The sequence below is a fragment of the Mchenga conophoros genome, linkage group LG19 (genome assembly GCF_057382185.1).
Source record: "Mchenga conophoros isolate Kocher_MC1m ecotype Shallow Benthic linkage group LG19, M_conophoros_male_GT1.1, whole genome shotgun sequence".
Classification (NCBI taxonomy): Eukaryota; Metazoa; Chordata; class Actinopteri; order Cichliformes; family Cichlidae; genus Mchenga; species Mchenga conophoros.
Window position 1 is genome coordinate 23,512,645 of NC_140544.1, and position 27,351 is coordinate 23,539,995.

The 27,351-nt window shown below is 40.9% G+C and overlaps 3 protein-coding genes across 8 annotated transcripts in view; all 3 read right to left on the minus strand.

Moving 5' to 3' along the window:
- Nucleotides 1-1,057: 1,057 nt before the first annotated feature.
- LOC146552305 (transformer-2 protein homolog alpha-like) lies at nucleotides 1,058-4,844 on the minus strand. The gene is made up of 8 exons (XM_085256801.1): nucleotides 4,653-4,844; nucleotides 3,264-3,409; nucleotides 3,011-3,170; nucleotides 2,608-2,796; nucleotides 2,181-2,296; nucleotides 1,940-2,101; nucleotides 1,744-1,808; nucleotides 1,058-1,651 (listed from the first exon to the last, which is right to left on the minus strand). The coding sequence occupies exons 1-8, from the start codon at nucleotides 4,683-4,685 to the stop codon at nucleotides 1,641-1,643; spliced, it is 882 nt and encodes a 293-aa protein (XP_085112927.1). The 5' UTR covers nucleotides 4,686-4,844; the 3' UTR covers nucleotides 1,058-1,640.
- A 1,200-nt stretch (nucleotides 4,845-6,044) lies between these two features.
- On the minus strand, nucleotides 6,045-14,068 carry senp2 (SUMO specific peptidase 2). Of its 2 annotated transcripts, none has more exons than XM_085258369.1 (17): nucleotides 13,685-14,068; nucleotides 12,894-12,955; nucleotides 12,698-12,807; nucleotides 11,357-11,423; nucleotides 11,141-11,222; nucleotides 10,802-10,976; nucleotides 10,562-10,668; nucleotides 10,378-10,460; nucleotides 9,894-9,942; nucleotides 9,732-9,804; nucleotides 9,505-9,648; nucleotides 9,286-9,417; nucleotides 7,828-8,052; nucleotides 7,554-7,633; nucleotides 7,354-7,438; nucleotides 7,177-7,272; nucleotides 6,045-7,030 (listed from the first exon to the last, which is right to left on the minus strand). In XM_085258369.1, exons 1-17 carry the CDS (start codon nucleotides 13,861-13,863, stop codon nucleotides 6,968-6,970), a joined length of 1,812 nt encoding a protein of 603 aa, XP_085114495.1. In that variant the 5' UTR covers nucleotides 13,864-14,068; the 3' UTR covers nucleotides 6,045-6,967. The 2 variants fall into 2 exon arrangements, with proteins under 2 accessions (XP_085114495.1, XP_085114494.1); XM_085258368.1 differs by having other exon boundaries at nucleotides 9,505-9,651; nucleotides 13,685-14,067.
- Nucleotides 14,069-14,762: 694 nt separating this feature from the next.
- The window catches only part of pcnt (pericentrin), a 33,961-nt gene continuing 21,372 nt past the window's right edge, over nucleotides 14,763-27,351 (minus strand). For 3 of the 5 annotated variants that reach the window (XM_085258364.1, XM_085258362.1, XM_085258367.1), the window contains 23 exons: nucleotides 26,885-26,905; nucleotides 26,249-26,485; nucleotides 25,984-26,157; nucleotides 25,598-25,750; nucleotides 24,758-24,937; nucleotides 23,634-24,659; nucleotides 22,291-22,461; nucleotides 21,998-22,175; nucleotides 21,433-21,743; nucleotides 21,240-21,342; nucleotides 20,964-21,136; nucleotides 20,612-20,884; nucleotides 20,262-20,419; nucleotides 19,943-20,072; nucleotides 19,030-19,821; nucleotides 18,724-18,939; nucleotides 18,394-18,609; nucleotides 18,000-18,226; nucleotides 17,841-17,917; nucleotides 17,611-17,752; nucleotides 17,384-17,511; nucleotides 16,097-16,252; nucleotides 14,763-15,166 (listed from right to left, as the gene is read on the minus strand). In XM_085258364.1, the coding sequence (XP_085114490.1) occupies nucleotides 15,135-15,166; nucleotides 16,097-16,252; nucleotides 17,384-17,511; nucleotides 17,611-17,752; nucleotides 17,841-17,917; nucleotides 18,000-18,226; nucleotides 18,394-18,609; nucleotides 18,724-18,939; nucleotides 19,030-19,821; nucleotides 19,943-20,072; nucleotides 20,262-20,419; nucleotides 20,612-20,884; nucleotides 20,964-21,136; nucleotides 21,240-21,342; nucleotides 21,433-21,743; nucleotides 21,998-22,175; nucleotides 22,291-22,461; nucleotides 23,634-24,659; nucleotides 24,758-24,937; nucleotides 25,598-25,750; nucleotides 25,984-26,157; nucleotides 26,249-26,485; nucleotides 26,885-26,905 (5,274 nt within the window). In that variant the 3' untranslated portion in view covers nucleotides 14,763-15,134. The remainder of the gene's footprint in view (nucleotides 15,167-16,096; nucleotides 16,253-17,383; nucleotides 17,512-17,610; nucleotides 17,753-17,840; nucleotides 17,918-17,999; nucleotides 18,227-18,393; nucleotides 18,610-18,723; nucleotides 18,940-19,029; nucleotides 19,822-19,942; nucleotides 20,073-20,261; nucleotides 20,420-20,611; nucleotides 20,885-20,963; nucleotides 21,137-21,239; nucleotides 21,343-21,432; nucleotides 21,744-21,997; nucleotides 22,176-22,290; nucleotides 22,462-23,633; nucleotides 24,660-24,757; nucleotides 24,938-25,597; nucleotides 25,751-25,983; nucleotides 26,158-26,248; nucleotides 26,486-26,884; nucleotides 26,906-27,351) is intronic. The other 2 variants (XM_085258363.1, XM_085258366.1) reach the window with 2 other exon arrangements.

The following is a 27,351-nucleotide window of genomic DNA, read 5'->3' on the forward strand; positions in this document are numbered from 1 at the left end:
TTGCCCCAAATTATTTAATTTAAATGCACTTTTCTGCCTTTCTTTTGTTATACGATACGTGAGTCGTCTCGTGAGTATTTAAAATTACTCCGCGGTCTGTTTCACCGTGACGTGTGCGTAATGCGTTCAAGAACACGAAGTCAGTATGGCCAGAACCCATAAGAAAAGACTTTACTTCTGAACTAGCTTCGATAGAACTGGATATCTGAGGTAATTTCTTATTAAAATACCCTGGACAACAACAGAAAGGGGTCTACTTTTTCAAAATACAATGTCCTCAAATTAAGTGAATATAGGGAGCAGGTAGAAGAGAAGCCTGGAGAGGTTGAAGTATGCACTGGAGAGAAGAGGAATGAAAGACAGCAGAAGCAAGAAATGCTGGAGAGATGTCTCTCAGATATCCTAAGAATGCTTTGGTGTCCCAGTGGCTGGACAGAGAGAGGTCTGAGCTTCTCTGCTTAGCCTGTTCCCCACATGGATCAACTATCCATAGCAACAGAAAGTGCACAAGAAGTGAAGAAGAGGGCAGGCAAGGTGGAGGGAAGATGAGCGACAGGGGTGTTTTGTGACAAAAGGACAGCAGAAAGATTTTCATGGACAAGATTATGAGTACATTAGATGAGTAGATCAGGTTGAGTGGATTGTAGAGGAATATAATGGACAAAGGACATGGAGCTGACAGGCAGGAGGAAAACAAAACCACCACAGCGAAGATTCACAAATGTTGTGGAGGATTTACAGTGTTGCTGTAACAAAGATTCTAGAATAGGATGAGATTGAGGCTGATGATCCACTGTGCTGACCCCTAAAGGGAGCAGCAGTGCTTATGACTGCGTGTAGCTGTTGCTGTAATTTATTAAAATAAAACCCAAACGTTTGTTTTTATATTGTTTGTAGTAAGCAAGCAATACTTTTCTTACTGGTGGAAGACATTAGTTTAATCAAATAATGTTCAATAATTAATGCTTTAACCAGTAACTCTGACAATTTTGATAATAACACAATTTAGGTGTGAAAAAAATGGAAGCACATCTTAAATACAAAGAGCACAGCATGGTCAAAGTATTATTATTTTTTTTTTTAATTTCTTATATACAAACAAAAGTGGACGTTCGATCAAGCAAAAACAAACTGAAAAAGAAACATGGCATTTAAAACTTAATGAGGGGCAAACTAGGCTCACGACAGTTTAACAAATCACCTACCAACAAAGAGCAAAATGAGAAAGTGTAAAACTGGCACAGAAAAATCCAGCTATGATACATAAAAACAAAACAAAAACTACTGAGAACATCCTAGCCTTTTTACAACCACTGACTGTGCTTTCAATTCATTTGATCACACTGAGTCTTCAAAAACAAAACAAACCAAAACAAAACTTTTTTTTTTTTCTTCCATTTTTCAGAAAAAAATAAACAAACCAAAAACGGATTCTTCGCACAGACTTGGTGCAGCATGATTCCCTGATGACTTTTTTGTGCTCAGGGAGAAATTTAGGGGGTTCTTTTGGATCAATTTTGTTAAACTTTTGATACACAAACAGATGCAGAGTTTTTAAACCACATACATAATATTGTCAGATTTAAAACAAAACACTGTCATCCAAACAGTAACACTTCTGTCGCCTCTTCTCTTGTTGCTCAGTAGTGACCTGTTTAAAAATACATAAAGTTTAGAGATTGAGTCAAATTGAAGGTTTTCTAAATAAACTAGTCTAATGGCAGAAACATGGTTTAAACATACGTGGTGAGTAGGATCGTGATCGAGAGCGATATCCTCTACTATAGTAAGGAGATGGAGATCTGCGCCTGTAGGATGAGGGGAGGAAAAAAAATTTAGTTACAGTTACTGACTAATTTGAGTCTTTATCAATCATGCATCATTATCAAATCTTCGTGATCAACACTGGGATACAAACGGTGCTGGAAAAAGCACCAACCTGTATGAACGGTACTCGCGGTCATCGTAACGATCGTAGTCACGATCGTAGCCTCTATCATAGCCTCTGTCGTAGCCCCTGTCGTAGTCCCTTGAGACACGACGTGATGAGCCACCGCCGCCGCCACCGCCGCCTCCTCCACCACCACCACCACCACCACCACTTAAAACAAATGATAATGTGTCAATTTTGCTCAAGTAACCATATAACATCTCAAGCTCCCCAGTGGACAAGCACTCACTATGTGGGGCGTCCCATGTAGATTCCTGGAGTGGGAGTATGGGCTCGTTTGGTAATAGAGAAATCCACTCGGATCCTGCGTCCATCCAGCTCCATTCCATTAGCTCGCTCCTTGGCCTAAAATAAACACACACGCACAGTCTAACTGAAATTGTTTGCATTGCAAATTGTTTCACTCTTCTGTAGACACTAAACAGCAGACTGGACGGACAAGACGAGCTGCATAATTAAACAAGTTTCACTTTCACATTTGTCTTTTATGCTATTTTACTTACTATTGTTCACCTTGTACAAAACCATGGATGTGCTCTTTGAAGTTTAGTTTGAACTAAAATAGCTTTTTAACAGCAAAGAGGTTAACTATATTAGGACAAATAAGCCAACTATTTTAAGTTTTTAAATACATATCCCTATGTTATTCTACTGACCTCCTTGGAGTCCTCGCAGTTCTCAAAGTAGACAAAGGCAAAGCCTCTGGATCGACGTGACTGCTGGTCATACACAATGTTGACGTCTGCCAACGGGCCATACTTAGAGAAAACCTCCCTTAGGTCCCTCTCAGTGGTATAGAGGCTCAAACCAAACACACCCAGACAGTTGTTGGGGTCTGGGTTGGCCTGTGAGCAGAAACGTTGATGTGTGGGGACAAAAAAAATAATTTAAGATGAGAAATTCATGATTGTGACATGTCAACATATCTCACAATGTCACACAAACACACACACCTTAAACTATACATCACACAGTCAACATTAAACTGTTTAATCTAAAAATTGATGACTCGCGTCTCCATAAACACCTTGAGTACAAGTTAACAAAGTAGCACCATACCCTGTTGCCAATGTGTCGGCGTCGATTCGACATGGGGGAGCGGCTGTGGCTCCTGCGCCGGCGGTACTCAGAGCTACGAGATCGGCTCCTGGAGCGGCGCCGGCGGGAACGAGAGCGGGAACGGGAGTGGTGTCTGCGTGAACTTCGATGGGATCGAGACCTGCAGACAAAAAAATAAATAAATCACAGGTGAGGAAACCAAAATCTCACACGATTATCTTGTTATGTACCTTAAATCAGAAACCTGACTTACCTGGATTTAGATCTTGACCGAGATCTAGATCGGGACTGAGATTTGGATCTGGAATGATGGGAACCACCTCTGGAGCGCGCTGGTGAGCGGCTAGTGGATTTAGGTGAGCCTCCAGGGGATGCGCTCCGCGAGCCGGCCCGAGAGTCCTGAACAAACCAGACTGCAGATGTCAGAAACACTCTAAAGCCAAATGTACCAAAACAACAACACTACAGGGCCTGGAGGTGACACCGCTCACCACCTTCAATGCCCTTTTCAGAAGAAGTTAACCACATTTTCGCATTTAACAGGTTTGAGACTAAATATTGAGGAATTAGGTGAAATACTAAAGATATTTCAAGCAGATATTAAGAAATGTAGCTTAAATATTGACTGCACAAAAAGTTAATTAAAAATAAAGAATGGAGGAATTGACCAGTGATGTGGCTGATACAGAGAGGGAAAATCATGCATGCTATAGAGAAAAATAATAGGATGAAATAGAGTAATAACATAGCAGGCTGTTAGGAAATTACTCATACCCTGGAAAACTTCTCATCTTAACTTCATAACTTCTTTAACTTCATTACTTCATAACAACCCTTCATTTCTTCTTTCTTCCGTTTGAATATATGACTTCTTTTTTTCCTCCTCTTCCCCCTTTTACCATCTGCCATTACAACACTAGACGCGGGGACAGCTCTTGATCGCTTCTTTTTTCAGCATCTCTCCCATACATTAGCATGCATCAACACCATCAGCTTCAAACAACAATAACTTCACATCTGAAACGTCTTCCGCCTTTTTCTTTCTTCCAACCTCAACCTTAACAAAGAACAAACAAGGGTGATAAGGCATGTTGGTGTCTGTTAAAACCAGAAATTTAAAAAAATGAAAAGAAAAGGGAAAAAAACATCAAGAAAAACTAGGAAACATTATTATTAGGAATGAAAAGGTGCACTTTTTACGTTTAACTGGCCTTCATTGGGACTAAACTACAACTTACTCACAAACAGCTGAACGTTGAGGTAGCTAACTATTAACTGTACACATATGTTTGCTGCTGGCTAGTTATATTTTCAATAAGCAACGTTAGATAACAAGTAAATGAGAAAGTGAAAGCACCCGCGGCCAGGTGGCGGCCTCCTCTACCGACCGCTGCGCTTAGCAGGCCGCACGCTTTAGCTTAGCAAGCAAGCGCTAGCCCTCTTATTTTCACATAAACGCCCCAATAAACTTTAAGAATCTAAGTCTATAATTCACACAACGTGCTTAATATCCTTGTATAAACTCGACTTTTACTAATTTCGAGGCCTGTTTAAAAAGAAAATATAGCCGTTAAACAGATCTGCAAATGTAGCTAACAGCTTATTTCGTCCTAACGCTGATTGTCATGAATCGTGAACTCACCTGCTCCCTGAACTCTTTCTCGTTGTCGCTCATTATAAAATAACACGTTTAGCAAATGCGTTAAAAGATATTTAACGCTAAAATTGCTCTGAAGACTAATCTTACTGCTGCCTCTACCGAAAACGCGTACTGCTTTGACCTGAACAGAAACGGTCTGCGCCTAAGGAGGACGCTTTCCTCTTCCGGTTTGAGTTTCAAGTTAAAAGCGCCTAAGTCAAATATGCATAAATAAAGTTTAAAGAAATCATGTATATTTTGAGCGTATTCTTATAATTTTGATTAGATCCCTTAATCAATGGAATGTAGAACTGTATTTGGAAAAACAACTTCTTACAAAAGGGGGCAATAAAATCTAGCTAAATCTAAAAGAGCTAGCAAAATCTAATCGAAAAGAGGTTCCGATATAACGGAGTGACTATATTATATCCAATATATTTATTATGTGTCGGAGTAGATTTTCTATTTAAATTTGACTTGTTGACTTGTGTTTCTAAATTACCCTTTAAACTTTCCAGGTTTAATCCGATGATAAGCACAGTTTCAGTCCTCAGTTATCCTGTTTGTACTAACAGATGTATAAAATCCCTTTATTATTGCAACTTGGTGGAGAGAGGTATTTGGATTCAAAGGGGAATTTTCTTGAATATGATGTATTTACTGAGAAGTATTTTTTTGAAATGCAGTAATAAAAATAATTTTCAGTGTGTTTGATGATACCACAGAAGCTGTTGTTTTATATAAATGATATAGATTGTATGGAAATTAGATTTTCCACACATACAAATTGATAAGGGGCACATTTACATCCAAGCTCTCTCCTTCACCTTAAAAAGGAAAAATCTCTTTAAAGATCAACCTGAGCTCACTCTACCTATTATCACCTAAAGAGAAAACACTTCAGTCTTAATAAAATAATAATAATAATAACACTTGTTATTAAACTTTAAAACATGTTTTGGGATTGTAATCAAACTCGGACTTTTTGGTTAACAAATCAAAATCGGTTTCCTGAGAAATAATTTTTATTTATATTAAATTTGGTGTTATAATGATGGAAAGGAAAAGAGAATTATTGTACAGCAGCTTTATTATTATGAACAATTTATCAAACCACTGTTCTTAATATTCATGAATGAGATGATTAATTTTCATAAGACTTTAAAAAAATTTAAAAACCTAACATGCCTTGGACATTGCAAAAACACTATTTTGCGATTAGATCTCTGTATTTCTTTTTAATACTAACCTCCATTTTCCAGGCTTATATATTTGCAATACTTTTCCTAATATCCCTCAACACCTTTTCTTGTGGCTGATCCAGTCCACAGACACAGATTATTTGCCTTTATCTCACTTAATCTAATGATAAATCAATCAATACATAATTTAAAAAAAAAAAAGGAGAAATACTTTATTTTAGCAAAAAAAAAAGAAAAAGAAAAAAGACATGAGCACAAACATGCATGTGTGTACAGTAGTTTGTCTTTTAAATGGAGTATACTATAATTCGAGTCTTTGTAACAGCCCTAAATAGCCTGCTGCAGTATACTTATTGAACAGATTCACAGCTCTAACAGCGCTTTATGGTAAATATGGAGAGACAACTATTAATACTCCAGTCATGAAGAAAAAAAAAAAAAACTATACACAGACACTCCAAAATACACTCATCCAGTCATAAATAATCGGGAATCATACATCTTGTCATTACGACAAGCACTCAATCATGCACGTTTTGTCAGACAAATGTCTGGAGGAGGTATTTTAATTGCCATTGTCTATATTTTTAGAAAAAGATTAAGTTTCACCCCAGTCATCTGCTGTCCACTCTGATCATAGCTGGGAGGGGTAAACTACACCTAGATTGTTGGGTTGTAAATAACAAATTTCCCAACTGAAGGGAAAAAAACAAAAACAAAAAAAACTATGCCGAGCTCAGTGTGAGAAGACTTAAGGCACTTCAAGCAGCACTTCAAACAATAAGGAAACACAATCAATAACAAGTCATTCAGTCAGTAGTGCCAAAGTTTCTTTAAGACACACACTTGTTACAAATACTGTCTCTAATTACAACTCAGAGAATACAAAATGTTTACATGTCCCTGACACGATAAGCAACAATTAACTCTTAAGACTAGTGTTTGTTACTCCAGATCTGGAGAGCGAGACTGGGTTAGATCTCAGTCGGTAAAGTCCACTTCTTTGGCCCATTTATTCTTCTCTTACTTCACATGTAGTCACTGTACACGAGAGGTTGTTCCCACTGACTCAGTCTCTTCTGGTAGGCCATTAACAATGGATGCGACCCTTCTATTCTATAGCAGCTTCTGATGAAGAATTTCCCAAATCATCAACTTCCTGAAGAGAGGCATGTGGCACTGTAAAGTAAGAAGCAGATGTTATTCGTATATCGTTTGTTATCTGTTCATATGTATATTTAAATTGGACTTTCATACATGGTTTCACACCAATTCACTGATATGCTGCAATGTGCCAAGAAAGGCAGGGATTTCAGAATACACACCTGTTTAAAGGTAAGGGGCTGTCCTCTTGCGATATAGTCAGCATATTTACAGGCAAAAACACCGCAGTCGCTTCCATTTTTCTGCTGGGGAATCTCCTACATGCATAATACAGAGTCATTAATTTCACTGTGAGGAATAACACATTTGAAGTGTTACTTCATTCATCACAGACTTACACTAGCTTTCAAGCTTCCAACAGTCCATTTGGTGCAGTCGAGCTCTCTACCCTTTTTTGCTTTGTGCTCCTCTATAAGGTAGAGTCTGAAAAATCAGCACAATTACATCATTTATAATGCTTCAGTAAAAACAAATCTATAGTGAAAACATGTCTAACGTAGCCAGTAAAATGGAGCTTAAGAGAAAATTGACGACTCACAGTAAAAGACTCGAGATGTCATCGTGTCTCCGGCCCATCGAGTCATAAGACTTCACTGTCTTTGACCGAAAATCTATCACCTGCAAAGAAAAAGGTGAGCGATTAAAATGTGCACTTCTGCTTCTCTGGAATAAAAACAGTGCAAACATTTGATTTGTGACAATGACTGGCAAAAATACTGATCACAGTTTAGATGTACAGAGTGAGCCTTTGCAATATTACAGGTATTTTTAGGCAGAGCAAGTCAAAAACTGGTAGATCCAAAGTGACTCACAGCCAATGCCCAGTGGACGCCTAGATGCAGAGGGACCAGAATGAGGTCAAACGTGAAGAGGTCGACAGCTTTGGTCCAGCGCTTCACAGCAGCGTGTCCTCCAGCCTGCCCGCCTCCTCCACCCCTCAGCTTTGGGAAGAAGAAGGTGCTGAAGGAGTAGACTTTTAATCGCCCTGCTTCACCAGAGCTTCGCTCCATAATCAGGGAAAGGTAGAAGTTCATCACCTTGGTGGAGAACACAAAAATTGTAATATAAAACATGCCATACATAAACACTCATTAAAGACACACATTGAATAATCTGAGTCTACAGCTTTTTTTTAACAAAACATTTACAACAAAATAACATAAATTAGTATTTATACATGCAATTAATTAATAATATGCATACTGGTTGGTTTAACACTCTTTGGCATTAAGGTGATGTTCTTTCTCCTACCCTGTGTACAATTTATTTAGCTCTTAGAATTAAGGAATCCAATTTATATGGGTGATTTCGCCCTGGGCATTTGATTGTATGCAGATGATATTACCATACTGGTTGAGTCTGAAGATAATTTGTAAGACATTAAATGTATTAAACAGCTAGTGCTATAGATGATGGTCAGCTACAAACATAATTAAATAAGTAAGAATTTTAATTTTAGGGAAAAAAGGCACACTAAGAAGCAAGAAACCTCTGGCCTGTAACACTGGATCAGACACAAATATCTTGATGCATTTACGAACTATGAAGCTGCTAGATTTAGCTGACATGTTGGGTTTTTCTTAGGACACAAATGCATGATGCATGTGATAACTCTATATTAAATTATGCTGCAAAAAACAGGGATTTAAAGAATGCTGTGGAGCTCTTTGGTGTTTTTGAGGAAGCTGAACCACTACAGTATCTCTACAATGACATTTTAGTAGCAATGTGAATCAAATTTGAAGAAAGATAAACATATAAGACAAATACTTAAGATATTTTGTTAACGTCAAAATTGTGAAGATGTATTCAAATTATGCCAAACATCACTGTTGAACTCTAGGATGGCAAGAGGCTATGGGGATTATGAGAGGTTGAGAATGAATTACACCTTCTTTTGTACTGCCCCTATGATTAATAAAGAATATCTAGTTAGTCCACTGGCTCAGCTCCTTTGTCACTGGTGCCTTATAAGGCTGCCTGGCCTGGGCGTGATAAATAAAATTATGCGTCACACAATAAAAATCAAGCACTCACATTAACTAACAACAATTATCTAACAATTATGAAAACAAGAAAATCAAGGTAAATACAGACATGATTGTTTCCTCCATTGTTTTTGTGCAAAACTTGCTCTTGTCCTGTTTTTGACTTTTTGTGCTGTGTACTTTTTTGTGAAGTTTTCAAGAGCTTTTAGATTAAATAACTGTCTAAAATAACCATGAAATTTATTCTATTTAAAAACCTTTCCAGCATTTCTACTTTCTCACCTCATCGTTGAGCCAGCTGCCTTCTTGTAGTGTACCCAGGTCTCGCTGTGTGATGCGAAGTTTGAAAGCTGCACTCAGGACACGGTTGGGATCACTTTGAGCCAAAGCTCCACTCACCTCTGCTGCCATTTCCTACACACACACAGACAATATACACATTAAAAATAAATAAATAAATAATCTCAGCATAAAAAGTCCACATTAAACACAGACTCTTACCTTGGTCAGTCTGGGTATGTCTTCCTCACTGTGCCTTGTATGTGCAGAATGTGTGTCAGGCAGACCGACAGCAGGAGCGTCTCTGTCCACGAGGTTGAGGCGAGTAGCTACCTCTGTAGAAAGATCCAAATCTGCTGGATGTTTCTGCTGCAACACAGGTCAAGATTATGGACAGGACAGACTCGTATCCATGCTGTGGCATGTCAGAGAAGAGGAGGAGTGACTACCTTTATATATCCAACAGGCTGTGGGTCCTCAAAGGGTCCACTAATTGGCTTACTAAAGGTGAAACTCCCCCTGCTGAAGACGAGTCGCATAAAAGAAGTTAAAGCAATCATTCCTCGTTATGCATGACGCAGTCGTTTAAATAAAAATAGCACCGCACCAACCTGTCGTTAGCCGCAGATGCATTTCTCCATGTAAATAGACTTGCAGCAGCTGTGAAATAAACCATAAACCATGAACAGAAGAGTCACTGCAACATGTTTACTGATCAATATGTATACATGCATTTAAACCTACTTTGGGTGAAGTGACTGTGTGATATGAAAGGCTTTATTTATTCTAATAAAATATTACAAATAAACCAGAGATCAAACAGTCATGATTTAATCAACACACCATCCCCCCCAACTAAGTATCTGGACAATTCTGTGATTGTTAAAGTTGTTTTTTTCAAGTAAAAGCCACTTGTAACCTTACAAAAGAATTATATTCATTAATTGATATTTGATCATGTGTTATTGACAAAATTATTTATAGATTACAAAAAAGGGTGAAGTTAAACTAATAACAATCTGCAATTAGTTGTAATCGTCAACAATGAATAAAAACAAATCAGCTTTGTCTGTAATGGATAGCCGAGTGCCCCACCTATCTGTCCCGTCTTCCTGTGTACTGATTCAAAAGTTTTTACTGAAGCAGCAGTTTTGTGATCAACCTGTGACAACGGATCTCTGAGGATAAATACAAAATAAGCCACTTATTAGCTCATGGCCAATGGAAATATTAAAATGAAAAGAAAAAAAAACACGTAAAAATCAAAGCTAATACTAACTCTTGTGGTTTTGATTGGTTAAAAGGTAGTGGCTGGCTTTTGCTGTATTTCTCTGTCACCATCTCCAGCAGCCGCCTGTAGTGCTCCTTATTATTCTGCTTTATGGCCTGAAGACACCAAAAATATCAGAAATGAACGTGCAGAGGTTCATACTTTTAAAGTTTGATTATTGGCACTGTGAGGTGGGGAAAAGTGGAATTTAAGTATATTTTCATATATACAAATAACTGACTAATTTACCTCTTCCACAGTAAGACTGGGCTTGTAGCAGCGGTTGTGTCCAAAGCCATTGCATGTTGGGTCAGGATTAGCATTTCCCACCCTGAGCACAGGCCTTGAGGACAGCAGCTGGAGGGATCCTCTCCTCTCCCTGTCCTTTGCTCTGTCTGGAAGCCCTACAGGGAGCGTTGTCCCACTGGATTAAAATAAAAAGAGGGAGGCAGATTAGCATGGGACCCGTTTTCAATAGGTGGTAACATAAAAGAAAAAGAACAGCCTGAAGACTGCAAGCACAAAGGCTAAAAAAAAGGTACTGGATGACTTGTACTTTACATAAATCTCCAGTACTGAATCACTTGCCTGTATTTCCTCATTAAAGGAGGTAAAGAGCTCTGAAAAGGATTCTTTCCCTGACTCTCATTACCTCCAGCTACTGGTTTATCTTTGAAGAAAGAACATCAAAACAAATGACATTGGGTATAAGGATGAGATCATTCTGCACTGACAAGCTTGGTTGAAACACAGTGACGTGAGTATAATCATGAATTGTGCACTAAAAGGTCCATCTTCGCTTACCCATTCTCCATTCAGTACTGTTCAGCCATGAGGTGTGGAGCTCATCTATGCCCATTAGAGCGACAGGCTGGATCAACAGAGGAAATTCAATGGAATTACAGAGAGTTACACGGATAAATAAAGTTAGCTATGAAACTGTATGTATCCACATGGATAAAGCAGCACATGTAGTATGCATCACATCTCACAAAGAGACTCCCAAAAGACTTAAAGTGTTGTTTTGCCTAAATTAGCCATAATCGCTCCTCCATAAAGGTCCGAATCACTTGATGAGTTTGTTAACTTGTAGCTTTTCCCTGTGATTTGGTTTGTTTTCACATAGAAAATCTGAGTGAGCTCCAAGTGAACCAATATGCGTGACTACAAACCATGTGAGAATTTTCTGTCCTATTGGCCAGATGTGTCTGGGGTGGGAGCAACAAAAGTAAATACAGGAAGAAGGGCCTGTGTTCTGGATTATTTGACAACATGGAGACTTGACATTCATTTCACAGCTAGTTGCTAGCCTGTACAGACCCTCTGCACATCTATAGTACCTTGCTGCATCCCAGAATGCAAGGCTTATGGGACATTTTTTTTGTCTGTAAAGGTTCTCAGACATCCAGGTCATCGTACTTCAAGGAGCTTGGAAAGAAGAGCCACCTCCATGGGACAAGACTCGGCTGTCTATCTACTGTACATCTAAAAGAAAAAGGTCACTCTTTCGAGGATGACAATGTTCACATTTTGGACAGAGAAGACAGATGGTTTGAAAGAGGAGTGAAAGAAGCCATTTACGTCCACTGTGAACGACCACCTTTGAACAGAGGCGGTTGCTTACGGCACCAACTGTCTGCCATCTATAATCCAGTTCTGAGATCCCTTCCCAGACGCCTTAACGCCTACTCACATCCTGGGCCATCTAACCTCAGGAAATCACATGACAGGGTGGGGTTAGGTTAGGTTTCACAATGACCTCACCCGAAACCTTGGCTGATTGTGACCTACACCCATCTTAACACCTTGAGTCGTCTGACTAGGTAGAGGATCATTGTCCCTCTTGGGGGACACTCCCACGGGGCTTACATCTGGGACTCTCCACCCTTTGACCCTAGAACTGAAGAAGCTTTTCGGATGAGAGGTGAAACATCTTGAAGCAACTTAAAGAAGTGTAGACGCTGTTCTTTCCAAGCTCCTTAGAGTAGCTGTGAAAACGCCCTAAGAAGTGGTGTGTGTCTACCTATCATTACACCTCAGCTTAGAACTCCCAGTCATTACAGTACTTGTCTATTCGATGAACTCTGATACACTGTAGCAAACAATACCAAATGTATGCGTCTGAAGCACAGACGGGGCACTCACCTGTGTTTCTTCATGAGATCTGGGCTTCTCACACCTCGTCAGTGATTTCCGCAGTCTGAGTAAACCTGCTACCCGAGCCACAGTCTTCTTCATGAAGCTGATGACGACATCTGAAAGACAGGACACCACAAATCACGATCACCGAATTCCACGTCAGGAAGCAAAAAATATTAAGCAGTTTTATATTCTAACAAACCTCTTTTGCGTCTTTTCACTTCGACTTGCTCACTCTGGCAAACACTCTCTGCAACATGCACGCTGTAATAACAGAAAATGGTTCGAAATGAGTGGTTTTCAAAAATACATAATCTTGCAAAGAGATTTTAAAAAAATAAATAAATAAATCTCACATTCACAAATTACAAAAATACATTTCAAGAAAAAAAATGTATCAAATTCTCAGAGTTTAACATATACTTTTTTCTACCAACAAAATTTACAATGATGCCACTGTATTTGTTTCTTTTCCAGTCTTTCTAGAGCTTGTTTGTGTACTGATAGTATATACAAACTGCTGACTGTGCTGCCTGAACCCAAACAAAACCATGCAGATATCATTGGGCGACCTTTACCAGCAGGCTTACAAAATCAGTTAAAATTACTCTCAAGTCTGCCGTGCTGTGCTACAGTAGCAAGCTACTGGATTTAAATAGGATTTTAAACAAAAATAAGTTAATATTGGAACGGTCATAATAGTTTGTTTTAGACTACTTCCGCTTTCGCTATGAGTGTACTTGATATTAAATGTGATGTGGGTGTCCACTGACACCGTTATAAACATACTGTCAGCAAACTTCAGTAAAATAGTTTTTTAAAATTCACCTGCTGTGAATAAACAAATTCCATCTAAAGTTAACTCAAAACTTAATGTTAGCTAGCTGGAAGGGTGAATGACTGCCCTCAACAATCCAAACAAATGATTAAATGGCCAACGAAGTGTGAACTATTTAGGACTGAAAAAAATATAGACCATTTTCAATCACCGACCTCTGGTAGTTCCGTTTAGCGGGTCTGCAGTGACTCTCCTGCCGCCAAGCTGCTGTTTTTACGCCTGGTCGCGTGGGTACCTCTGCGCTAACGCTACCTTTCCCAGGCCACTCCGTGGGGTTTTGCCCCGTAATGGGCTCAAACAGCGACGAGAATCCGCCAAGTATCCATCCATACATCCCAGACAAATACGAGAAAATTGTAACGACGTTTTCAATGCGGTCCAGGACTATTTCTCCACAGGCAAGATGTCAAACCGCAATCTACGACACACCGCCCACCATTAGCTTAGCTTAGCATTAGCGTCGCTGTGCTGAAACGCCAACAACGTCCGTCATTCCGTGTTGACGTTCTGCGAAGGGCAAACGTTTTACACACCAAAACAAAACGAGTGGGCGGTGTTCTAAAGTGTAAAGTCTAAAGACGACAGATAAAATACTAAACATAAAGCATCGTGGCGGAGATAATAAACAAACGAACCCCTGATCACGGAGTGGTATCTTTGGCAGCTTTCTCATTAGGAGAGCAAGTGGGAGAAGTTAGAGCATGGATTTCTTTAGATTTATTTAAAGATTGGTTTCATTTAATCTAAATCACAATTTCAGCGTTATTTACTTCTTACAAAGCTGACAGCAAACCTCTAGCATAGGTCCATTCTTTGTTACATAATACTAAATCAGCATACGGAGAAAAAAAAAAAAAAAAAAAAATCCCAAATACCTCAGTATTCTAACCTCTCTCAAATGTGGCTGTCATTAATAGTTGATTTAGTGGCTGATGTTTCTGTTACTAATGTAATAATGTGTATTTAAAAATCCCTATTTTTGTAGAAAATGTAAAGAGACCAAAAATAAAACTACCCAATTAGAAGTTCCTTACTGACTGGATTTACCTTTGTACAGCTTTAGTATACCAAAATGCTCACTGCTTTACTCTGTGCACTAAAAACTTCCTGTTTTAAATCAACTCTTTATTAAGCCTAACAGTGGACTACAAACAGAACTAAAACACCCCGCCATTGTTCAATATTTATCAGGATACCTGTGTTTTGAGATTTTGCAAGAAACACTCCATCTGGTTCATAGTCACACTTTATTTACTTTATGATAAAAACAACATGGACGTGGTTTACATTTTATAATGGTGCACAAGTTTAGCACAGATCTTAGACTTAGAGTATAAAACTAGTGCATTTAGTAACACGTGTGGAGAACATTAACACCATTTACAGAGCACAAAAAAAGCAAACAGTGTTTGAGAAACAGTGTATAAAGAGTGACTTTCAAAATATTGGCAGTACACAGGATAGAAAAATTACCCCCCAAAAATAATTAAAAAATAATTTAGTATAAAAGTCAGGAAACTTATAATTTCTATACATTTCTACAAGATGTAAGGCATGAGCAGTTTTGAAACAATATGCAGGCAGATTCAGTCTTTAGATTTCAGGCTACTTTGGATCAGGCAGGAGACCAGATGAACCTACAGAAAGGGGAGAAGAAGAAAAATTAGATGCAGCAACAAAACTGGCACCTTACATAAACAGGAACCAAGCTAAAGTTTAAAATGGTCTTGACTAGAAGTTCCTTTCAGTAAACGTAGTAGTTATTTAGTAGTTTTCCAACTAGTTAATAAACAAAATACTTGACTTTTAAAATTATGACAATGTACTGAAAAATAGCACTGACATAATTCTTGTTAGAGAACTGCATCTCTAGCTCTAAGACTAAAAGCAGTAAGGCACAGGAGCATTGATGGCGAAAGTTATGAGATAAGTAGATGAGCATGTGCCACTATTCCCTCAAAATTTCAGAGTGCACCTCAAAACAGTTCAACATTTACACAAAGTTAAATAAAACAAGACATAAAAACAAATGTAGCTGAAATGGAATAAACTATTCCACTCAGTGACTTCATGCTCTGCAGGGTTTTGCATCCACGTTATGCATCTACTGCACCAGCTTAACCTCTTTTCTTCACACATACAGAGCCACCTGGGCTTCAGACATTGTACTCGATGTAACTATGTACCTCCTTTGTTCTACTTTTCCAGATGCATTCAACTCGTTCACCGTGTTGACAGGAAGCTCTGCCATGTGCTCAGCCACGGTTTAAATCTTGAATCATCACTTATTATGGCATCATCATGCCTCAGTATCACATTTCTGACAGCTTAGCTTCTCACTGCATTGACAGCCAGATCTCACAGCACACCACATGACATGTCTCTCAAAAATTATTATTTAATACGTTTGAATTCAATTTTATAGAACAACCCTGCAGGACATGTACATTTCCAGACCAAAGTTATCCCCTGTAATAGACTGTGCTCGGTGACTAGTGACAAGTCAGTCCCTGAGCACTGTGCTACTTTGTCCTTCAGTGGAGTGAGTGTGTTACACTCACACTCACCTGGCCCATATAGGTAAAGGGGCGACAAGCAGCTCAGGTACAGCCAAGTCCCGTTCTCTTGCAGCCAGTGCTGCCGATAACCAATCATATCAGGGGAACAGGGTGACTGTAGTTTCCTTTCCTCTTTGGGGGGTGGGGATAAATGAGTCTTGTTTACTAGGTTGGAAGATGATAGAGCACAGGTTTTGTGGGATGTGGAAACAATTTTATTTCATTTTTTTAAACCAGTATGGTCCCAGGGGGTGGGAGGAAAAAAAAAAAAAAAAAAAAAAATTATATCTATCTATCTATATCTGAATGGTTAACTGACTTGCACCAGACTAATGGCTATAAAAATGCATAGGAAACATCTCCCAGAAACAGGGTGATTTATTTAGGAGACATGCATGAAGCACCAGGATCAGCTCACACAACATTTATCTTTTTAGAGGGTTGCTAAGTCACACAGTCAGATTCACAAATTCTTTCAATGGCAGACAAAGCAGACTAGAATGCTCATGCCTGCAATACATTTTAACAGAATTTTCAGGTACCTGGGAGTTTCTTCAACAGCACAAAGTGCATTTATATATGCAAAAAGCCCAACATGGTCTCCTTTATGTAGGGAACCAGCAAGCTTTTGCTTCCCAGGCAAAAGCTCCCCGGCATAACTCCTTCAGGGTTATGTCGGGGAAGGGCATCTGGCATAAAACCTTGCCAAATCAAACATGTGGAGCAACCTGCTGTGGTGACCAGGGAGCAGCTGAAAGTCATTTTAAAGAGCCCGATACAATTTAGTCACTTGTCAGTAAAGCCGTCTCGTGGCTGGTTGGTTAATTTGGTTTAGGGCACTTCCAAGAGAGATGATTGTGTGACTCTTTCCTCCCTTTTCCATGTTTACAAGTATTATCTTGTGTTCTTTAGAGTGGACTGAAAGTACACTTGGGCCAATACCTAGGCTACTATTGTGTAGTCTGATGCTGGTACAAGTGCTATATCCCAGTGCCCTGAAACATCTTCCAGTTTGATATTCAAATAAATTAAGTGTTCAGAACCCCTTAAATTGTGCTCAATAAGGCAAACCCAATGCTGTCAGTGTTGAGCTGTTTGAAGACCATCACCACAGTGTTTTCTCTCAAGCCTGTGCACTGCTCAATCTGTCATGGTTTGCTATGGCCAAGCAGACATACAGCAACAGTGTTCCCACCTGTAAACCAATGAACTTACCATTAGGGATACACCCTGTGTTCGCAGTGAATACCTTATAACCCCCCCCCTCCCCTCTTTCGTATTCTAAATGCTACTCACCTTGCTTGGCTCCCACCAACCGCTGCTGGACTTTCTCTAGATGACGGATATATTCTGTCAGGGATTGTTCTGGATCCTGAGCTGTTCCACCTGATTGTACAGAGGCCAAAGGGGTACTGGAGTGTGACCTGAAGAGTGTAGAAAGCGTATTTAAGAAGACGAAAAAAAACCTAAAAACTAATTGAATCATATCAGTTTCTAATAAAATCTGCTAAGCGAGGCCAAACCTGTGGCGCAGCCTGAAGGGCGATTTGCTGGGTGGGACGAGCGCTGACAGAGTGTCTATGTAGATGGCGCTGCTGTCTCGGATCTGCGTCGGGTCAGAATTTGATCTTGGCTGCTGCTGCCTTAAAACTTCAGCTTTAGGCCCTGCCAGGAACAATAAAATTAAATTACCTATGCACTCATACTCACTTGGATAATACACTTAAGTCTAAACTATGTAGACAGAGCTGACCTGGAGCATGCCCATTGACAACCCCAGTTGATAATCTTCGGATTGCTTTCTGCCATTTCCTCGTCAGGAACCTCATTCTGAAAAAGTGCATGGAATTAACTAATAATCTCTGCCTTCTAGGGAATACAACTAATATGTATATGATGATACATTTCTTACCTTGAGACCGCAATTATGACTTGCACTGCAGCCCTAAATCGTCCGAGGGGTCTACGCTTGGAGGAGACTGGGGGTGAGGGTCGAGCTCCCATGTGAGCGATAAGACACAGCGTGGCTTGTTCACACTCCTGGAATCCTCCTATCAGCAGCAGCAAGTAACGCTTCTGGTACACCAGAGCTTTCCTGAAGCTCTCAGCTCGCAGGTAGCGCTCATAGTAACGCTGAAGCTGCAAATCAAGCAAACGCTGTCAACATTTCATCCCTATACAACCAACAGCGTACAGCGAAGCCAGAAATGGCAATTAGGTCCTTTGGAGTCAATATCTGTTCTTGAAAAGCTGTTGCAAAAATGGTTATTACACCCCTAATTTATCCTGATGTGCTGCCTACTGACCTTGCTCTGGCTGGATATGTCGTAGACAGGCCTATTTTCGGTTTCCGCGGTGACCTTGGCGAGCTCATTCTCTGTGCGGCGCAGTTGTCGCTCCAGGCAGGTGAGTTTGTGTTTGAGAGTGGCCCTCTCCTGGCTCAGTGATGTCACACGCTCTGTCAACTCAGAGTTCTCCTTCAGTAACGTCTCCAACAGGTTGGAAGACGACTTGGACGGCGTCTAAGGTGAGAAAAAGTTCATTTAGCAATGATTACATGTGCTAAAATGTAATCCTAATGAAAAACTTTGTCACAATAGTTTGGATTCCTCATAGGGATTAAAGCACTTGAATACCTGCTGGTGCTGCTTTAACACTCCTGCCTGGCCACCATCAGTATGGAGGTTGGTGTGGGGGTGCTGGAAAGGTTCAGCTTCGCGTTGTTGTCCCGCTGTTTGTCCAGACAGGCGCTGAGCAGCCATCTCTCTCTCGTCTCTTTCCAGCTCTGCCAGAGTGCGCTGCAGCTCCTGCATACGCTGCTGGTCCTGCTGCCTCAACAACTCCAACTCACACTAAAGTCAGAAATGTTCACAATGATGTGTCTGTATGGATTTGCATAGGCAGTGAGTACACTAGAGAAGATTTGGGCTGATGCATCTTACCAGTTTGCTGTTGATCCTCTCCTGTCGCCTCTCTCTTTCCATCTGCTCTTGCATCTCCTTCCTCTTTTCCCTTTCCCACTGCTCCTCCCTCTCCCTCTCTTTGTCCTTCAGCACTCGGAGTCTCTCCTTCAGCTCTGCGAGTTCCACCCCTTGGCGCCTGGACTGCTCTCGCTCCACCTCTAAAGCCTGGTTTGCTTCCTGTTTCTGCTCCTTCAGAGTCTCAATTGTGATACGATTTCGGGTGGCTGCTTCCTGCTCCTTCTGAAGCTCCTCCCTCCTCGTTCTGTCCTCTTCTTCCCATCGCCTCCTGCTCTGTAGTAACTCTGCCCTCAGTCTGTCCGCCACAGCTGCCAACTCCTCCCCTTGCCTTCGCTCTTGCTCTAGCTGGGAGCGCAAGTCCGAGATGAACTTCCTGTCTCTTGCAGCGTCGGCATCATGTCTACGGCTGAGCTCATCCACCTGCCTGGAGCAGCGGTCTTGCTCTTCATCAAGCTTCCTGTGAGAATCTGCAAGCTTCGAGTGAATTTCAGTCAAGCGAGTTTCTGCTTCAGTCAGCAGGAGCTCCTGACGAGTCTTTTCTTGCAAGCTGAGCTCTTGTTGCTGGGAAGAACGTTTGCGTTCATCTTCTAGCTCCTTCTGAGTGTCCTCCAGGCGTTTCTCTAGCAGCAAACAGCGGGACTGTTCAATCTGAAGTTCTTGTCTCAGGTTGCTACAGGCCACCCTTTCCTGCTCCACCTGCCCCTTTAGAGACATGACCTCTGACCTCAGCTTCTCAGAAGACACCTGTACATTCTAGACAGAGTACATTGCATAAAAACACAAACATTGGGTAGTGATGTTACAAATGTAGCGAACTGAAGTTTTCTGTACGAATAGAAAATTTTAGTAGTGTCCATTTTTAGTGCTCTCTTACCTCTCTCCTTTCCTCCTCCTCCCTTCCTTTACGCAGACTTAGAGCCCTCTCCTGCTCCAGTTCTTGTTGAAGCTCACACACTCTGGCCTGCTCTCTCCTCAAAGCTTCCTCAGCCTCTTCTATCGTCAGCCTGAAGAAAATTGGTCATTTCCAACTTTACCATAGTTACATTTAGACTAAAACATTAAAAAAAAAAAGTTTAGGAAAGGGGCCCTTTAACATGCCTCAACAATGAAGTTGAAACCCATCTGATATGCAAAATGCTGATTCACAGGGGAGGCCTGTTTAAGTGCCTGTATTCTGAGCAGGTAATACATACCTGAGCGACATCGTTTTGTTCTTCTGCTCTTGCTGAGCGTCATGTGCACATTTGAGTTGTTTCTGGCTCTCCTCCAGCTCTGCCCTCAGTTGGGATTCATCCCGTCGTTCAGTCTGCAATTGATCTCTGTGCCAGTTACTGTCAACTCTGTCATCAGTCTGAGAAAGATGGTGAAAAAAAAAAAAAAAAAAAAAAAAAGGATTTATACAGATACAAGGTAAGTTAATGCACCATGTTAAGTTAAACTCATCTTACACCTGAATGAAAAATAATATCTTCATGCCAATAACCGATTTAAAACAAATTATCCTTTAAATAGAAGAAATTTTGAACCAGCGCTTGAAACTCACTTGGGAGTGTCTTTGTGCCATTCGACAGAGCAGCTCTCTGAGTGCAATCACAGTCTCCTGCAATGCCCTCTTCTCCTGCTGCCAGCTCATGGGAGGATTAGATGATTTATCTTGGTGGTGCAGTACAGCAGAGCCATCTTCAGCATGATGCTGCGACAGACTCAGTGAGCAGGCTTTTAAGTCCAACACATGAGACTGTGCTGATGGATTGACACGACGCTGAGACAAGGTCAGAATTCTGCAGCTTTCTTGATAAACTTTCTTCAACAGTCCCTGCGTGAAGAAAGTGAAGTGAAGAAAAATCTGGCTTTTTGTTAGTTTAACATGTTTATCAAATGTGTGTGAAGCCTACCTGAAGCTCAGGTGACAACAGATCATCACTGTAGCTCATACTGCCCGCAGCACTGTCCGTGTTAGCGGTGGGGTCAACTCCTCTACAGCGGAGGTACTCAATAAACTGAGCATCCAGTCTCTCAGTCTGCTCCAACTCCAGTCTCAGCCTAGCACCCAGTTCTGAACTCACATCTGAATAAGAGGAGAACAGCGACGTTCAGCTGCCTTTATGCAGAATATCCAGATATAAAAGTGACTCAAAATCCTCACAAGTCACAGGTGTGGAAATACTCACTGCTGCCATATCCGTCACTGGCCCATTCAGGTGCCGACAAGGAAGAGGTGGAGCCAAGTGGTGAGGAAGGAGTCGTTAGGTCAAGTCCTTCCAATTCACGTACCTGTGAACAAGAAAACATAATAATCTGAGTGAGAACTGAAACCAAAAGAAATGAACACATGGTTTGCATATCTGAGCTCGAACTACATACTTTATCGGCATCCAGTGAATCGAGGATGGAGTAGTTCTCAGACACTGACACAGAGCGTGGCGAGTGGGAACTCTGTGTAGCTGGGTCTGGGGTGATCGTCCTGGAGTGTGAAGGAGGCTCCATTACAACCCTGGGAGAGGGTTTGACCTGGGGGAGGTCCAGGCCTGTGTTATTCAAGCCACTGAGCTCAGAGGTGTGGAAACGTTCAAGGATTCGGTCCTCAGAGCACTCGAGTCTTCTTAAAACCTCCGGAGAGCTCAGAGAGTCTTCGTGGTGAGACACAATGTCCTCGAAAGCTCCGACAGAAATATCTGACAGCGAAAGAAAAGAAAAAAAGATCAGTATGAGAACATGTTTCTGTTAAAACGTTCAGGGGGCTCTATAAATCATGTTTTAAACAAAGTTTGCATTTCTTATTTTAAAACCCAAATTCCACTGTTCCTTGTAAACATAAAAGGCTAGGTCAAATAGATTTCCATTGTCATTGCTTTTTATAGGCTTGCACATAATCATAAATCAATATTTACCCTCACACAATCAGTGCAAAGACTTATTTAGTGCTCACCCTTATGTGGGTATCCCTGAAGTGTGTCCTGTTGGCCCTGCTGTCGGAGCTGCTGCAGCTCTCTCTGCTGATAGGCCAATTCCTCCTCCTGTGCAGCCAAGTCCTCCTGAACGCTTTGAAGTTCTGCCTTCAGTTGTTGGTTGTCTGCTTCAAGGTCAATGAGAGCACGATCTTTGGTCTGCCAGAGAAATTGTGACATTAAAACGCAGCAGTCAAGCTTCAAGCACTCAGACCACCACATTAAAACCACTATACATCTTATCTGATAATGTGTGGTCCACTCCGATTCCCACCTGAACTTCCTCATGCAGTTTTTCAGCCCTTTCTGTACTGGTACTCAGACCCTGTCTCAGTGCAGTCAGCTCTGTCCTCAGAGCCTGATGTTCTTCCTTGAGCTTGGACAGCTCAACCTCCTTTTGTCTCAAGGCAGTGTCTGCTTTAGCCAAGGTCTCCTCAGCATGGGTCTGAAGTGGAAGAAAGACATCCACAGAAACATTAAGTGTCATATCACACCCCTTTTCCTTTAGCCCCCCCCCCCAAAAAAAGAAAACATACACAAACCTTATATAACCAGATTTAAACACTTTCAAATATAACAGCATTTTACTGAGTATAGTCAGTGTATGCATCTGTTGCATAAGCTGTAATCTTTCACTCGCATTACAAACAACTACATCAATGTAACATGAAGAGAGAAATTTGCCAAAAGCAGCTGTGAACTAGTAAAAAACAAAAACAACAAGCTCCGATAAAATGCAGAGACATGCTACAAAGTAACCAGTGCATTAAATAAGTCATGCTCTCTTTTCTTACCACATCCTGCCAAGTTAGAACAAAACACGAAAAATAAAGTGCAACACAGCTTTAAAAGCCAGTGCTACCAAAGATTTTCTTCCTGCTTCCTCTTTTTAATGTCACTTCCTCTGTGCGGGTCAAGATTTTGCTATCTCTCAGTGCTGCGCCACGTCACAACAGCAACGCCCCTAATTATAACCAGATGTGGTCTTGCGGCACAGCTGTATGCTTCGGAGGGGAAAGAAAAAGAAAAGCAGCAGCAAAATATTTCCTGTTTCGTACTGAGGCTTGTTTAATTTTAAAGAGGTTGCTGGACAACTGACATTTTTGAAAAATAACTCTTTTGAGTGACAATAAACAGATTTGTTCAGTGAAACTATTACAATTTTAAAAACTGAAGATTAGAGCATGTTTTACTGCTCTGTTTAATGAAATACTCAAACAGTTAAAACATTTTAATATTATATGGTTATTACAGATTGAATGATAAATTGAGCGATTCTTGTATAGCACTTTTCTACTCTCCTGCAGCACTCAAAGCGGTTTATACAAACGTGTCTCATTCACCCATTCATACAAGCACTTTTTTCCTATGCTGAAATGCTTTTAATCCAACAGTCACACATGTTCATACTCCAATGAATGTGTCAGACTAGAGCAGCCAGGGATCGAACCACCAACCTTCCAATTGTACATACACACAAAGACAGTAAAGGTTTATGGGAGACAGAAATATGGCCGACGTATCCGCAAATTAGACCATCACTGATGACAGATAGCTGTGTTCAAAGTGAATGAGCCAATAATAAGGTTTGTTCTTTAAAACTAAACCAACACCTACTAGCACTTCCTTTTGAGCCTCTTCTTGACTGGTTTCGTTTTCGTTTAGCTTAACTGTCAGGTCCTGGATGAGGGCTCTCAGTGAAGTCACTTCCTGTTGTAGCTTTTCAATTTCCTCTTGGAGCTGGCCCTCTCTCCTCCTCAGTGCCTCACGTTCAGCAGAAAGCTCCCCCTTCACAGTCTCCAGGGTTTTAATTCTTGCCCTTTCCTGAGCCACCTGTTCCTCCATATCGACCACCTCTGCTCGTAGCTCCTGGACTTGTCTCTCAAGAGTGAGACTGCTTTCTCTGAGGATGCCCATTTCCATTTCCATCTCCGTCTCCTTTGTTTTTAGAGTTTTGATCTCTCGCACCCTCTCCTCTTCATTAGTCTGGAGTTCCAAAACCTGAGAGCTGAGGCGGGCTTTTTCCTCCTGCAGGGTACCCGCCTCTTCTGCTTGAACTTTCCAGCCGTTCCGCTCCTCCTCTGATAGCTTCCTCTTCTCCCTCTCCTCTTCTAGCTGGGCTGTGACCTCTTCCAGCTCAGTTTCCTTCAGGGAGAGGAGACTTTGGATTTCATCTGACTTTTCTCTCTCAGCTTTTAGCCTCTTTCCAAATTCTTCCCCGTGCCCTCTGTACTCTTCCTCCTGGGTGAGCAGTAACCGTTCCAGTCCCTCTTTCTCTGCCACTGCAGTCTCGAGTTGACTCTGAAGGGCCTTGATACGAGAACGAAGAGATCGGGAGGCGGTAGAATGAGTCAGGCTGAGTTCATGCTTTAGGCTGTTCGGCCCCGCTTTCTTCTCTTGTTCTTGGATGGTATCGTTTTGAGGTTCGGGGCTGGGGGCGGGTGAAGGATTGATGCTGTCACCGTCCTGAGAGTCACTGACTTCATGCAGGTTGGGTCCCAGGGTGGCGAGTTCTGCTTGCAGCGTACTGATTACCTCGTGAAGGCGCTCCTCTTCTTCCTGTTTGTCTTGGCGCACTCTTGTGATTTCAGATTTAAGATGTTCCACCTGTGAGCGCAGATCTTCAAGCTCAGCTTCCAGAACCTTTTATCAAAAAAAACAATCAAAACGATTCCATTAAAAATAAATCATGGCCTCACCAGGTATGTGCACTCAAATATTTAGTTAGCGTTTACACTGACCTTGTTATCGCTGGTATTCTCAAGTTCCTGTTCCAGTCTTTGGAGTTCACTGTTGAGGTGGTCGATCTCGTGGTTTTTCTCCTGAAGAAGTGCTGAAGGGAGCGTCTCTTCATCCATTTCATCTTCTTTGCAAAGTTGCTCCTTTTCCTCCTTAAGTATCGTCAGGGCAGACACATTTTCCTGGAATTGGTGGTGCATTATCAGTTATCCTCAGATTCAACTGTTTTTCAAGTAACCATAATGAGTGTAACTGAGGAAATATTAAATAGAGAAAAAATAAATCTGCTGCAAAACCAGAAAAACTGATATTTAAAAAAATAAAAAAAATGTTATTGATGCGTTTTAAACTGTAAAAACCTATGATTCACGGTACAGGGCTAGCTCAGAGCAGCAGATAAAACAGTCTTCCCATCTGCACTGCTTCACTCAGTCACATTTAAAAAATAATAATAATAATTAAAAAAAAAAAAATTTCAGTCAGGCTTTGTTTGGGTGTAGCAGTCTGACGTAGCAGGCTTGATAGAAGTTGATGTAGCAACAGAAAAGTAAATGCAACAAGTAATCATCTTACTTTTATCAGCCATGAAGTGTGCAAGTAAGCTAAGGCTACAGTAAAGTAACCGCAGGAAGGGAGGAGACTCACAAAAAAAACCAAGTCTTCAAAAGCTGAGATGACAATATAATTATGGCACAAGTATTCTTTGCTGCAGTCATGGTTTTACATGAAAGTACAAATGTTGGACCAACGCAACTTATTGAATTGTATTGAACTGTATAGTGTAACATATTTTAGGTCCGTTACATTGTTTAGTCATCTGAGAAACACATCCCACTTCTTACCTTCAGGGCAGTAATTTGCTCTTGGAGCTCATTAACATGTGCTGCATTGGAATTAGTCAGCAGTTCCAGCTGTAGTGTGAGGTGTTTTACTTCAGCTTCCTTTATATTCAAGTCTCTCTGCACGGTCTCCAGCTGGCCAAGCAGAACCTCAACCTAAGAAATGCAACGTAACTATTTAAATCAAAACCAAAATACAATTTTCAAGTTCTGCATTTGCTGATAACTAATCAGACTTATGGCTTTAAAAGATTGACTAAGACATCACAAACATTTTTCCAACCAAAAGGTGGCAGCACAGCAAAACGTGTCAAACAACAACCGCCACCACACATCTGCTCAAATCTTCTTAGCTACTAAAAACTAGCGTTACATAAAACCTAACAGACCTCCTGCTCTTTGCTCTGTAGACTCTGTTGAGCAGTGTCTAGGGCATCCTTAAGCTCCTGGGTGGGGTCACGCATGTTGTCATGGTAACAGTGTCTCGTCTCATCCAATTTGGACTGCAGGGCTGAGATCTGAAGCCTGCTGGACAGCTGCTGCTGCTCTAGTGCCTGTTTATCCTGACAAAGAGAGCGAGAACATCAGCTAACTCTTGAGAGAGGATGCACACCAACACTTCACCTGAACTCAAAGTGTGCACTTTGCCCTTACTTGTGTAAGCTCCTGCTCTCTCAGCTTCGCTTTTTGAAGTTCTTGTTCCAGTTGACCGACGCATCTGTTACTCTCTACACTGTTAAGCAGCGCTTGCTCCAACTCTCTGATTCGACCGGCCAGCTTGTCTATCTCCTCATTGCGTTCTGCAAGATCGCACTGGGCTTGCTGACAGGTTCCAAGCAAAGAAGAATAGTCCTCGGTCTTATCTTTGATAACACCTTGCAAGCTCTCAACCTGCAGAGGCAGAAAGATTGATTCAGTTTCAGGGTTTTAAGATGGAAAACTGCAAATTTAAAACAAACAAAAACAAACAAGCCAAAGAACAAAACGCTTACACGATAAGATGCAAACAAAAAAACAAACAAACAAAACATAAACACAGCCAATCCAGATCTGCAGCCACTGGTTGGGACACTGAATTTAAGCCATTTCAGAGAGCAGCAACATGAAGATGAAAGACAGATGACGTATGAAAAAGATGCAAATGAATATTAGCAAATGGACTACTGAATACTAATGAATGCAGAACCTATAACCAGTACATAAGCACTACAAAAAAGATGATGCAAACCACACACACACACCATGCACGACAGAGAGCTAAGACAAGCATGCTACAGTTAGATTTCATACCTGCAGAACCAAGTCCTCAAACTACAGCAATCCATTCAGCACAGGGATAAACACATGGTAATAGTCAGGCTCATTGGCAAACACCACATTCATCACTTCAACACCAGTAACACTATGTACTCCACAGCTGACTTGCAAACAGTAATCACACCAAACAAACACTACAACTGCGACACACTAGAAACAGAAACATTTTGTTTAACAAATTCTGGTTAAATACATCGTGCTTCAGTATTTATGGGTAGATATAAATCAGAGCATTGAAATACTTTAACCTGTGTTTAAATCACAAAACATTGCACACAAAAAAAGACATCTGTTGTTGAAGCCAACAAAGCCATTGATCCAAACACGAGAGTTTTAACTGAGACTATGCCTGTGGTAATGAATTTGAAATTTAGGCTGAATTACAGGATAGCAGTAGATCTGATAAGACAATGTTTGAAGGAAAAAGAAAAGAAGAACAA